Below are 12,384 nucleotides of genomic sequence, written 5' to 3'. Positions count from 1 at the left end.
AAAAGCAAGTCAACGCTTATAACACAAATAGCAATAATTAAAGCACAATCATCAATGCAGTGCCAAACAAAAATGTCACCTTTGGTGGTAATAAAACAAATTTATACTGTCGTTGGATCCAGTGTATTGTACATAAACAGACATTTTCTTTCCATCTTTATTGTTTTGATTTTGACTAGATAGATTGACATTCCTTGATAATTGAGTTAATGTTGGCTACACCTCACTGCAGGGTTAAGAAGTTTCATTCTTAAATCAATCTTTTATCCAGGAACTACTTTTAGCTAGACTCTTCAAATCATTCAAAACTTTGGAACACATCCACAATAACTCTGTAAAAAAAATGACATTGAGGTAAAGGTTTACATCCGTACCGACTGTACTGTACATGAGGCAAGTTTCAAGTCTCTTTTCGGATGGGTGTCCGTGGCCAAATAAGTATCCTCATGTCCTTGACATGAATATGTGTGAGAACCACTGGTTTATGGTTGTCGTCACCTGCTAATCCTCTTACCCTCCCCTTTTCCTCCTTGTTCCTTCTGTCTGTCTCTCAGGGGTACAGTGGTACTGGTCCTCCTGGTCTTCTGTGTATGTTTCCTTGTAGCTTGTATTATGTACCTACATATCGCTAGAATACAGGTAAATACTTTCTCAATTCTTTGGTTGGTGTTTGCACTCAATTAATAACCAACGCAATTCTATTTGAACCAACGTTGGCAAACTTCACTTCACTTGCTATGACAGTAGAGTGTGCTTTCTGCTGAGAGAGCGAAAACTACTAGAAGATATATTTATTGGGCCTGTAATCCTGGCTCTTTCTCACTCGTGCATGCATTTAAAATTTAAAATATAGATCCATTATTTTCAGCTTTGCTGAGGCTAATGTCCTCAAGGTTCCTGACCACGTCAGTTATTACGTTTTGTGCCTTTTACAGATTTACATTCTGCTTGGTAAGCTTGCCTCCTCCGCACTTCCTTCTGCTCACTTATAGGAACTGTCTCTCTCTCTGTCTCTCTCTCTCTGTCTCTGTCTCTGTCTGTCTGTCTGTCTGTCTCTCTCTGTCTCTGTCTGTCTCTCTCTCAGTGTTTTCCAGGGTGCCTGACCATTCAGATCCGTACTGTTCTGTCATTACTCATAGTGCTCTTAATCTACGCCGTGGCCCAGGCCTGTGTGGTAAGTAAAGTACCCTCACAAAGCCGAAAAGCTAACTGCATCATTCCCTGCCTAAAACCAGGAAATTCAAACTCTAACATTTTGTTTGTGATTCATTTCAAATGACACTGCAAAAAGAAAACTACCATGCAGCATAATAATAATAACTTGAATCTATACAGCGCCTTTCAAAAACCTGAGGACGCTTTACAATTAGAAAAATGAACAAACTATTTGCCAAAAGCCTGAGTGAACAAGTGTCTAACTTTTATTTTAAATGGAAATGTAAATTGTTATGTGGAAAGGATAGGCATAAATAAGCTCTGAGCTTCAGCCTATGCCTTTTCAATTTGCTGCAGGACTTGAAAGAAGAGTGCAATGTTGGTGTCTGGCTTTGAGCATGTGTTTGAGCCTAGACCAGATGCATCCAGTGATGTGCCATCATTAGGTTTTCATTCTAAACACTATAGTCTACCATGTGATTGCATTAAGGGATCGTCTCATTTCCAAGGAAGCTTCCTGGAAACATCTTTTAGGACATATGGCTGCATAAACGGTCTGGATTGCTGTTGGTTCGGATGACCCCCAGGGGATTTTGAGGGGATTCCAGCTCAAGGATTCATAGTTAGGAACCAAATGGACTCTTTGTGGGTCTGTAACTCAGAGTTAAAACACTGAGGATTTTAGAGTACATTGGAGTGCCAGAGATCAATGAAATGGGGTCCGTGGCACTACTGTATATGCATATCAAACTGAGGGTCTTTGAAATGAAAAAGGTTGAGGATGCAAATGACTGAATGCCACGCATTGAACTAGATTCTCTACTACTTTTTCTTATCAGCTTCATCCTTTAAAATTGTGTTAAAGTAGCAGATTCATGAGCTCACAATGCGCTGCGACATGTTGTGAGCTTATAGATTTGCTACTTTAAAAAAGCAAAGCAAGATTAAGAACAAATACGTATTTACAACTGTGGCCTGGCAAAAGGCGATTAAGGCCTCTTGAGGGAGAGGGGAAAGGGGCTAAAAGAAATCAACGATCAGGCTAAAACAATAAAAACACAATTTTAAATGTCATCATTCATTTACAGAATACACAATAAAACCGAACGCATTACTGCAGGGCTGAATAGACACCAAAAGGGCCAACAGTCTGAGGGACAGCAGCATTTTCTCTTTGAGAAAGACCATAACCATAACAGAGACTAAAACTAAAAACGACTAAAGTCTCAACCAGGCCTAACATAACGTTGTTGTCGGGTGGAAACCTTGTACAGGTATGTCCAAAATGGTTCGTTTTGTATTTACCATTTTAAAAATGATTTTAAATAGTGAAAATAGCCGATCTACAAGCATACAACGCCCGATCTACAAGCATGCTGTGTGCTTATCGTCTATTGTCACTAGTTTCGTGCGACAGTCTTGTGTGATGAAGCAGGGCTTTACTTAAAAAAAAGCGTACAAATGTGAAACTTGGGCACACAAGGTTTCTGCCCCACAGTGACGATAAGCTGTCTCCCTCCTCCTCCTCCTGTGTTGCACCCAGGTGGGCTGCATGCCCTGGCTGTGGGGCGGTGCCAACTCCAACAGCTCCATCGTGGTCCTGGACGCCGCCGGCGGGGCCAACCGTACCATGGCCGAGCTGCCGTGCGACGGCGCCCGCTACGCCTTCCTGTCCTGCGCGGTGGGCACGCTCACCCTGGCGCTGTTCCTGCGCGTCTCCTGGCTGCCAAAGATGGCGCTGTTGCTCCTGCTGGGCGTGCTGTACGTCACCGTGCTGGAGCTCAGCAGCTTTCGCAAGACCGCGGGGTGAGTAGGACGCCGCCCGCTGGGGCCGACATGGACTCGCACACACGTGCACTCGTCTCGCACGCGTGCACCCGTAGTATACTGCTGAAGTTCCCAAACCTTTTTAGCCTGTGACCCAAAAGAGAAGTTACATGTTCGCCCGGGCCGTAAACTAGTGAAAATAGCAGAACTTCTTAATTATTATTATATTTTATTTATGGAATGTATTTGATGTGTTTGTTTCTTTGTACGAAAATGTAAAAATTCTAAATTTTTCTGGGAGTGGACCATTTTTTAAATACTATATTTTTTGTAGGAAAAGAAATGGGATTTTTACTTGATTCGTGACCTATAAAAAATTGGTCTGTGACCCACAGATGGGTCCCGAGCCAGTGATTGGGAACCAGTCTAGTCTTTATTTGTTGACAAAATTTAGAATAGGCTATATTTAGTCTTAGTTGTACTCATCATAGCTTTGTTTTCATTTAGTTTTTATTCCGTTTTTGTCAGTGAAAAAGGGTATTATTTAGTCGATTGTAAAAAATGTATTGGATGTTTTCCATGTTGATATACTGTAGGCTACAGTATAAAAAGAAGAAAAAACGTGCTCTTCGATTGTTCAATTATAAGTCAGTTATTGGGTCTACATTTTGGTTTTGATACATTTTTGGTTAATTGCCCTGCACGCACACACACTTATACACTGTATACCGTACGTGCTTGTTACACACTGTCCGACTCCTGCCTCCCAGTCAAAGGTCATAGCAGGAAGGAACCCTCATACGTTCGCCTGTCACTCAATTACTTGAGGTGTGATTGGCTGCTGTGCTGTGGTTGGCTCTTTGTTTGATCTGGAGATGGAGCAAATAAACAGCAGTCACAAGGGCATTTACATGAGCTGAGACACGTGGAGGAGTCTTTGCTTGTCCTCTGCCCACGCACTCTTTCATTTTCCGCTCTTTGAAGCAGCACACGTTCTCATTAGCTCCGAATCATAAGCCTGTGTGGGCCTACAGCACTAAGGGCTTCACCATGTTAGTCAAATCACAAATATTCCTCCCAGAAATAGATTTCTTAGTTTCGAGTGTGTTCTAGGTAAAGAACTTTTTTAACAGATTTTCAAACATTCAAACTCAAAGTAAAAAGAAAACAAAGAAAATCCCCCCCTGCATTAGAGAGATAACCATAATATTATTTTTCTTTCTTGGAACGGAACCAATTTAATTATTTTCACGGCACAGCGCTCCGGTACTCCTGTATATTACTGTGACGTGTTTTTTCTTCTTTTCACGCCACGCTTGTTCTTTGCTCCATGGGGGGTCCATCCACCCCCTCCCCCCTGTTTGGTTGTCTGTGTGGTCCGGTCCAGTAATGTGAGGTGCTGACGTGTGTGTTGGTCTCATCCACAGTGGGGGGTCTTTCCACATCCGAGGCTACGAGCCCATCCTCTCTCTGCTGCTCTTCTCCAGTGCTCTGGCCCTCCACTCCAGGCAGCTGGACCTCAAGCTCCGTTTGGACTTCCTATGGGCTGTACAGGTCAGAGCGCTGCTTCCCCAGCCTTTTAGCTCAGGACCCAAAAGAGAAATGAGATCTGTTTTGGACCCAAACTCTAGTGCAGGGGTTTTCAAAGTGGAGATCATTTGATAATATTTGGAATTTATTTGGACACTTGAAAAGATATTATTTAGTATAATTTTAAACTTGAAGTACAAAGTTATTTTCAGTCAGTTCTAACCAAAATGGCTATTATCTCAATGTTTTCCTCGCAACATAATCACTAAAATATCGTCACTGTCGGGCAGAAACCTTGTATCTCCAAGTTTCTAATGTGTACGTCTTTTGCCCTGCTTCATCATACAGTACAAGACCGTCGCACTAGTGAAAACAGCCGATGTACAAGCACACAGCGCCTCGCGTTGCGAGGCGTTGTGTGCTTGTAGATCTGCTCTTTTCACTAGTTTAGTACATTTTATAGATGATAAATACAAAACGAACGGTTTTGGACATACAAGGTTTCCACCCGACAACGACGATATGCTATGGGGTGCCTCGGATTCAAAAAATATTTACGGGGTGCCCTGAGACAAAAAGGTTTGGGAACCCCTGCTCTAGTGACAGCAGATCTACAAGCTCACAACGCGGCGTGCTGTGTGTGCTTGTGTGTGTGTGTGTGTGTGTGTGTGTGTGTGTGTGTGTGTGTGTGTGTGTGTGTGTGTGTGTGTGTGTGTGTGTGTGTGTATGTGTGTGTGTGTGTGTGTGTGTGTGCTGTGTGTCTGTGTGCATGATGTGTGGGGACAGGATGGGAGCTTGGTTCATGTTTTTCTAAGTCAGTGGTTCTCAACATTTTCAGGCCGTGACCCCCAAAAATTATCATATTTGAACTGGGAACACCCCCCCCCCCCCCACACACACACACACACACACACACACACACACACACACACACACACACACACACACACACACACACACACACACACACACACACACACACACACACACACACCCTGACAAGCACTTGGAACTGTAGGAATTGAGGCAGATCTGCTATTGTCACAATTTTCCTTCCTCTTCTTTCTTATATAATTTGACAATTTGGCCAATGTTTGACCAGTTTTAGTGTATAGTTTGTTGATTACTTCTAATGTAGTACATTTTTTCATTTCTTTCTTTCTTTCTTTCTATTTAAATTAAATTGTCACTTCACTGTCATGTGGGGACCCGACCCATACAGTAGGTTGAGAACCACTGTCCTGACTTGCAGGTCCTGTAGGGAATGTGTATTATATTACTGTGGTGAAAAAGCAACATGTCACAGTGGTCCCCCCAGCCCTTCACACCTGCATATGGTGTGAAGCTTACATTTCACACCATATGCAGTCCTCATCACCCCATAAATAATAATAATGATAATAACCAGTAAGACGCCCGAAGGGCGAGAAGCGATCTCACGCACATGGGTGCGTGCACATGGTTGCTTTGGCATGTGTACCCTTCTGCTGAGCTGGTTGAGACATCACTATGATGTCAGAAAGGGGCAGCTATATCCATATATGGAGTCTGTGAGGTCAGATGTAGAGGTACTGTATTGACCAGCTCCATATATGGAGATCTACTGTAGGTGATGATCCAGTCGTCTCCATCTATGGATATCCAGGGTGTGATGAGGTCAGTGTTGTGATCGTCATATGGAGATCCAGGTGATGATAGTCAGCAGTCTTGATTTGCAAATGAATTCTGTCTCTGGATTGTCACTGGATGCCCCTGAAAGAATAATTGTAAAAGTTGTATTGATTGAGAAAAGAGCGGGAGTAGAGCGATTAATGTAATGATGACTAAGCTAGCCATATGGGTTAGTCTTGGGTGTGCCAGGTGAGGAAAGACCCCACAGAAAGTCAGAAAGATATTCTTCTGGCTGCTATGAAAATCGGACATTAACTGGCTGGCGTACTGTTCTGGGAGGTCCCAAAATAGATGACCCCCCAGAAATGGGGTGGGGTTCCGGTAAATTTGATCCCCATCACTTTCTGATAGTTTGGACTCCATTAAGACTGGGAAAGCATCTGTGTAATTTTTTTATTTCTTTGGCTATTCAAATATAGAAGATCTACAAGCTCATAGCGTGTCACTTATTGGTTCCGCAAAACGAACATTTTTAAATCTTCCCTTCTGGGGGTCCCTGGAACAAAATATTGTGAGATGGGGGTTGGCTTGCAGTCCCACAGTTTGAGAATCGCTGACTAGATGATTTTGTACTTGTATATAGACCCAAATGCATTGCGTCCATCCAGAATCAATAGGGGTACATTTATTAGAATCAAATGATTGGCTTAGGAATGCGACAAAAACTAAAATATATTATTGAACTCAAGTCTCCATGCATGGGTTGAGTAATCAGTATCAAAAACTGTCATTTTGGGGGTGAACTACTCCTAGTTACTTTCCACCACTGATTCCTGAAGTATCTGGAGTCCCAGGTCTAGTAGAGCCTGATGAAATAAATGGTCAAGTGGAACCACTGGCTCAGTGCTGTCCATGGTATGATGATACACCGCCAGGTGCTTGACTGACCCCATGTGGACAAAATGTAGATCTGCCTAGATTATTTTCTGTCTGTGTGTGTGTGTGTGTGTGTGTGTGTGTGTGTGTGTGTGTGTGTGTGTGTGTGCGTGTGCGTGTGTGCGTGTGACTGTGTGTGCGTGTGTGTTTTCATTATTACTTCAGTATAGTAGAATTTGATCAATAGAAATCATAACGGCTGAGACAAGAAATGGTCGTTTTATGGCCAAGAGATAGATTTGGGTAGTTAGATTTACAATTAGGAATATATTCCGGTACCCCCATCTTTATGTAAAACATTTGAGTACTCTTTCCCACCACTGGTGCACTCCCAGGCAGGGATGGGACGATAAGCGATATTATCGTTTATCGTGATAAAACACACTCACGATAATCGTATCATGGAGATTTAATTTATCGTGAAATCGTCCTCCATCACGCACTAGAATCAATTCACCTTTCATTTGCCGAACTGCATGTCCAGTACCATTTAAACCCTCTATTAGTAAAACATACTTATATACGTACTTGATACAGTCTTTTTTACACTCTCTACCAAATCTCTTTGCAAAAAAATTGCCGATCTACAAGTTCACAACGCGTCGTAGCGTCGCAACGCGTTGTGAACTTGTAGATCTGCTATATTTTGGCAAACGTTCCACCCCAGGATAATGGAAGTTGGGGATATGTTGATTATCGCGATGATATCGTAAATCGCAATTTCTTGGGTCACAATTTTCATATCGTCGTTGTCGGGCGTTGTGTGCTTGTAGATCCGCTGTTTTCACGTAGTTTAGTAAAAAACTTTAAATGATAAATGCAAAACGAACGGTTTTGGAAATACAAGGTTTTCACCCGACAACGACGATATGGTCCCATCCTTACTCCCAGGCAGAGGAGGAGCGGGACGGCATGGAGAAGGTCAAGCTGGACAACCGGCGGATCCTCTTCAACCTGCTGCCGGCGCACGTGGCTCAGCACTTCCTGATGTCCAACCCCAGGAACATGGTGAGTCCCCACGTAGGACGGACTGAGACACCCACAGACAGACAGACTGCCAGCCAGGCATCCACGTGGACAACAACAGTGGGTGACATAAAAAAAAATTAGCAGACATTAACTAAAATAACGAGATGTCATGCATGCTTTATATTCCCTAATACAGTGGTTCTCACCCTTTTCAGGCCGCAGCCCACAACGTTTGCCTCTTTCATCTTTTATTTGCCTATTTTGGCCAATGTTTGACCAGTTTTTGAAGCGGTGAAAGCCGCTTCCAAGGTGTGGCTTTGTCTGTCCCATGTCTGTCCCGTGCATGCAGAATTGAGGATTGGTCAAGCTTCACATGACAATTTGGCCCTCCAGACAAAATCATTCAGAATTCAGAATTCATGAAAATATAGAACTAAAGCACATAGAAAGTATAGATCTAGAAGATAGAATGTCATAGCTAGACACAGATTTCATATCTCGTAGAATAAGAATTCACCGCTTCACTTCGAACCGAGGTTCGATTTTTTTAGTTAGTTTGCTCTTAAAGGAGTAGTTCACCCCCAAAAAGATTTCTTTTCTATCATTTACTCACCCCATGTGGTCTTCAATTCATGGATTTTTTGTTTTAGTTTTTGTCGCATTCCTAAGCCAATAATGTGATTGCCCACACAGTGGTTCTGGTTGGAGACACAAGAGTCTCCTTTTGTCTCCTACTACCGGATACATTAGGGTCTTTATTATCACCATCAAATGACTGGCTAAGGAATGCGACAAAAACAAACAAATGTCCATGAATTCAAGTCTCCATGAGGCGATCCTGTGGGGACCCTCGGGTTGAGAACCACTGCTCTGGTATACAGTATTATATGCTTTTATGTTCCTTAATATAGTCACATATATTGATCAGATAACCCACCCCTCCCCATCAGGATCTATACTATCAGTCCTACGCACAAGTGGGCGTCCTGTTCGCCTCCATCCCAAACTTCAATGATTTCTACATTGAGCTGGATGGCAACAACATGGGAGTAGAGTGTCTGAGACTGCTGAATGAGATCATTGCTGACTTCGATGAGGTGAGTGTTAGTTGTTCACTTACATTTTTAGGCCTAGAATTGTTGAATGCTTTAACCAGTGAAAAATAGCAGATATACAAGCTCACAGCGCGGCACCGAGTGCCGCACTGCGAGCTTGTAGATCTGCTATTTTTGAAAAAGTCGTGAAAATGTGTGCAAATCTTTGAATATATGCATATTTTCAAAGCGAACGTTTGTAACTCAAATTTTGCTTCTGGAGGGTCCCTGGAACTAAATATTTTGAGATGGGGGTCCCTGGCCAAATAAATATCATTTTGGGGGTCCTTCACATGAAAAGGTTTGAGCACCACTGACATAGTAGTCTCTCAAGAACAGACTAACTGAGCTCCAGTTAAGTGAAAAGGACCTTTTCTTTGACGATGGCTGGCCAGATTGCTGACATAGAAACATAGGTTTTTCAAAAACTCTTACAAGGATTCAAAAGACACTTATAGAATCGGGTCAAAATTCTAATTTTCACGATTTTTCAAAAATAGCAGATCTATAAGCTCGCAGCGCGGCAACGTGAGCTTGTATATCTGCTATTTTTCAATAGTTAAAGCATAAAATAATGATACACAATAATGTGTACCCGTTCTAAATGGGTTAAAGCAATGGTTCTCAAACCTTTTTTATTTGAAGGACCTTTACAGTAAGGGTCCATCTGGTTCCATTCGTACACTATCAGTGTTACGGACATGTAAGGAACTTTAAGAACCACTGCTTCAAACTAAAGTGATGTTGTAGAACCTTGGGTTGTACAGTACTGTTGATGATACTATCTATAACTACTATAACTATTTATCCATTGCTTCTGGTGTTCTTTGAGCGATTCCGTTCATTGCATGGCGAAACGGGTAACAAAAAACACCTTTGGATTGCTGTTTGCAGCTCATGGATAAACAGTGCTACAAAGACATAGAGAAGATCAAGACCATTGGCAGCACATACATGGCAGCTGTGGGTCTCGTCCCCACCCTTGGTACCAAGGTAAAAAGATGTGTGTGTGTGTGTGTGTGTGTGTGTGTGTGTGTGTGTGTGTGTGTGTGTGTGTGTGTGTGTGTGTGTGTGTCTGTGTGTGTGTCTGTGTGTGTGTGTGTGTGTGCGTGTGCGTGTGCTTGTGCGTGTGTGTGCGTGTGTGTGTGTGTGTGTGTGTGTGTGTGTGTGTGTGTGTGTGTGTGTGTGTGTGTGTGTGTGCGCGCGTATGTTCGCACTATATGCTCATGATTTGAGTGCTGTTAATGTATTTTAGTCATACGTGCCTCAATATTTAACACGTAATCTCTTGATATAATTCCTGCCCTTAAGGACAAAAAATCTCCTTATGACCATCTGAGCACAATAGCAGACTATGCCATTGAGATGTTTGATGTCCTGGATGAAATCAACTATCAGTCATACAACGAATTTGTCTTGAGAGTGGGTATGTATACGTTATTAACTTGCATTTCTTACATTATATTTTGATGGGGTCCGTGGCCAAATTCATATAATGTTGGGGGTCCTTTGCACGGAAAAAGTTTGAGAAACACTGATATAGCATTATAGGTATTTCAGAAAACTGTTAGGATTTAGAAGACATTTTAGAATCAATGGCTTAAAGGAGTAGTTCACCCCCAAAATGACTTTTTTTCTATTGATTACTCATGCCATGGAGACTGGAGTTCAATAATAATTTTTGGTTTTTGTCACATTCCTAAGACAAAAATGTGATAACAGTAAATTTTCCCCCATTGATTCCGGATGGTGACCCGTTTCGAAACGGGTCACCATCCGGAATCAATGGGGGAAAATTTACTCATATCAAATTTTTGTCTTAGGAATGTGACAAAAACCAAAAAATATTATTGAACTCTAGTCTCCATGGCATGAGTAATCAATAGAAAAAAAGTCATTTTGGGGGTGAACTACTCCTTTAACATTGTCAACATGTGTTCGAACCCTTGGCTGTGGGTGTGCAGGTATCAATGTTGGCCCAGTGGTGGCAGGAGTGATCGGAGCCAGAAGACCACAGTATGACATCTGGGGGAACACGGTCAACGTGGCCAGCAGGATGGACAGCACTGGAAACCCTGGGAAGATACAGGTAATGTAGCAAAGATACAGGGACTGTAGCAAAGATACGGGTACTGTAGCAAAGATACGGGTACTGTAGCAAAGATACGGGTACTGTAGCAAAGATACGGGTACTTTAGCAAAGATACGGGTACTGTAGCAAAGCCACCTTTGAAGCTGAAAAGCTTGGCATCTTGAGCACACACAAAAAGAAAAACTGGAAAACTAAAAAGATTTTCACCCACTCTTTTCCTTGCCACTTGTGATGGATGTGACAATAACCTTGAAGTTGAAGAACGGAGAGACTGTATAATCTCTGTAAACTTGAAAGAAAAAAAAGAAAAGGAAAAAACATTTGTATTCTAGTGTTTAGAATACCCCTTTTCCTTTTGTTGTTGCATTAATTTTTTTAATTAGTAATGGTAAAATAATGAAAATGTTTTGCTTTGATGAAGGTAGAAACTTGTATTGCAGGCTATATTCTATCATATAGACTGCAACTGTGCAGAACTTCCTTTAAAAATAATGATGCTATAATAATAATTCTTCATAGCATTATGGATGTCTTGCTGTATGCCACGAGTATTGTATTCCACAGTATTTGGTGTTATTGTCTCCACCAGCCGAAGGCTTGGGGGAGAGTATGTTTTCCCCTTCGTCCGTCCGTGTGTCCGTGCGTGCGTCCGTCCGTGTGTCCTCGCAGTTTGTGTGCAGCTAATCTCAGTCGCCGTTGGCCCGGTCGCTGCCAAAGTGAGCACACACATTCCCTGGATGCCAATCTAGAACCTCTGCCCTAAATTTTTCAAATGGGCCTTTTCTAGCGCCACCTAGTGGCCGATGTCCACAAAACACATTTCTGTGCACTAATCTTACAGATTTTGTCCAAAAATCCTACAAATCGGTAGGCAGTATCTCGACAGTCATGTGATCGACACGGATCTGTCCGATTTTGCATATTCCTTCCTGATTGGCTAAGATTGGCTTCCAAAGTTTGTAGGATTGAGCCGTTTTGAACAAAATGCCTCAAATCCCAAACGCAAAGTGCAATTATCATGAAATCGCACACACACGTTCCCACTAGGCCGAGGAAGAAATGCCACTTATTTTTTTTTAAATCAGCCTCATGGTGGCGCTATAACAGGCCGATTTGTGGTTTTACCTATAATTCCACCGATCAGTTTCAAACTTTGTAAGCGCACTCCCTAGAGGCTAAGGATAAACCGTTGCCCTGCATTTTTCACATCAGCCTTTTATAGCGCCACCT

General features: G+C 42.3%; 1 protein-coding gene across 5 annotated transcripts in view; it reads left to right on the top strand.

Annotated features, from left to right (window-relative positions):
* Window positions 1–12,384, top strand: part of LOC308285906 (adenylate cyclase type 1-like) — a gene marked incomplete at its 5' end in the record, with an annotated part of 58,717 nt that overhangs the window by 43,932 nt on the left and 2,401 nt on the right. Inside the window, 9 exons of one of the 5 annotated variants that reach the window (XM_080726805.1) lie at window positions 555–639; window positions 1,085–1,174; window positions 2,699–2,961; window positions 4,350–4,476; window positions 7,891–8,007; window positions 8,919–9,065; window positions 9,957–10,055; window positions 10,374–10,488; window positions 11,027–11,151. In XM_080726805.1, the coding sequence (XP_080582931.1) occupies window positions 555–639; window positions 1,085–1,174; window positions 2,699–2,961; window positions 4,350–4,476; window positions 7,891–8,007; window positions 8,919–9,065; window positions 9,957–10,055; window positions 10,374–10,488; window positions 11,027–11,151 (1,168 nt within the window). Of the gene's footprint in view, window positions 1–554; window positions 640–1,084; window positions 1,175–2,698; window positions 2,962–4,349; window positions 4,477–7,890; window positions 8,086–8,918; window positions 9,066–9,956; window positions 10,056–10,373; window positions 10,686–11,026; window positions 11,152–12,384 lie in introns of those variants that run through there. The other 4 variants (XM_080726804.1, XM_080726803.1, XM_080726802.1 and 1 more) reach the window with 4 other exon arrangements.

This window comes from Nannobrachium achirus (assembly GCF_963921795.1).
Source record: "Nannobrachium achirus genome assembly, chromosome: 5".
Classification (NCBI taxonomy): domain Eukaryota; kingdom Metazoa; phylum Chordata; class Actinopteri; order Myctophiformes; family Myctophidae; genus Nannobrachium; species Nannobrachium achirus.
Note: the sequence above shows the minus strand (reverse complement) of the source record. Positions and strands in the feature narration are given on the sequence as shown.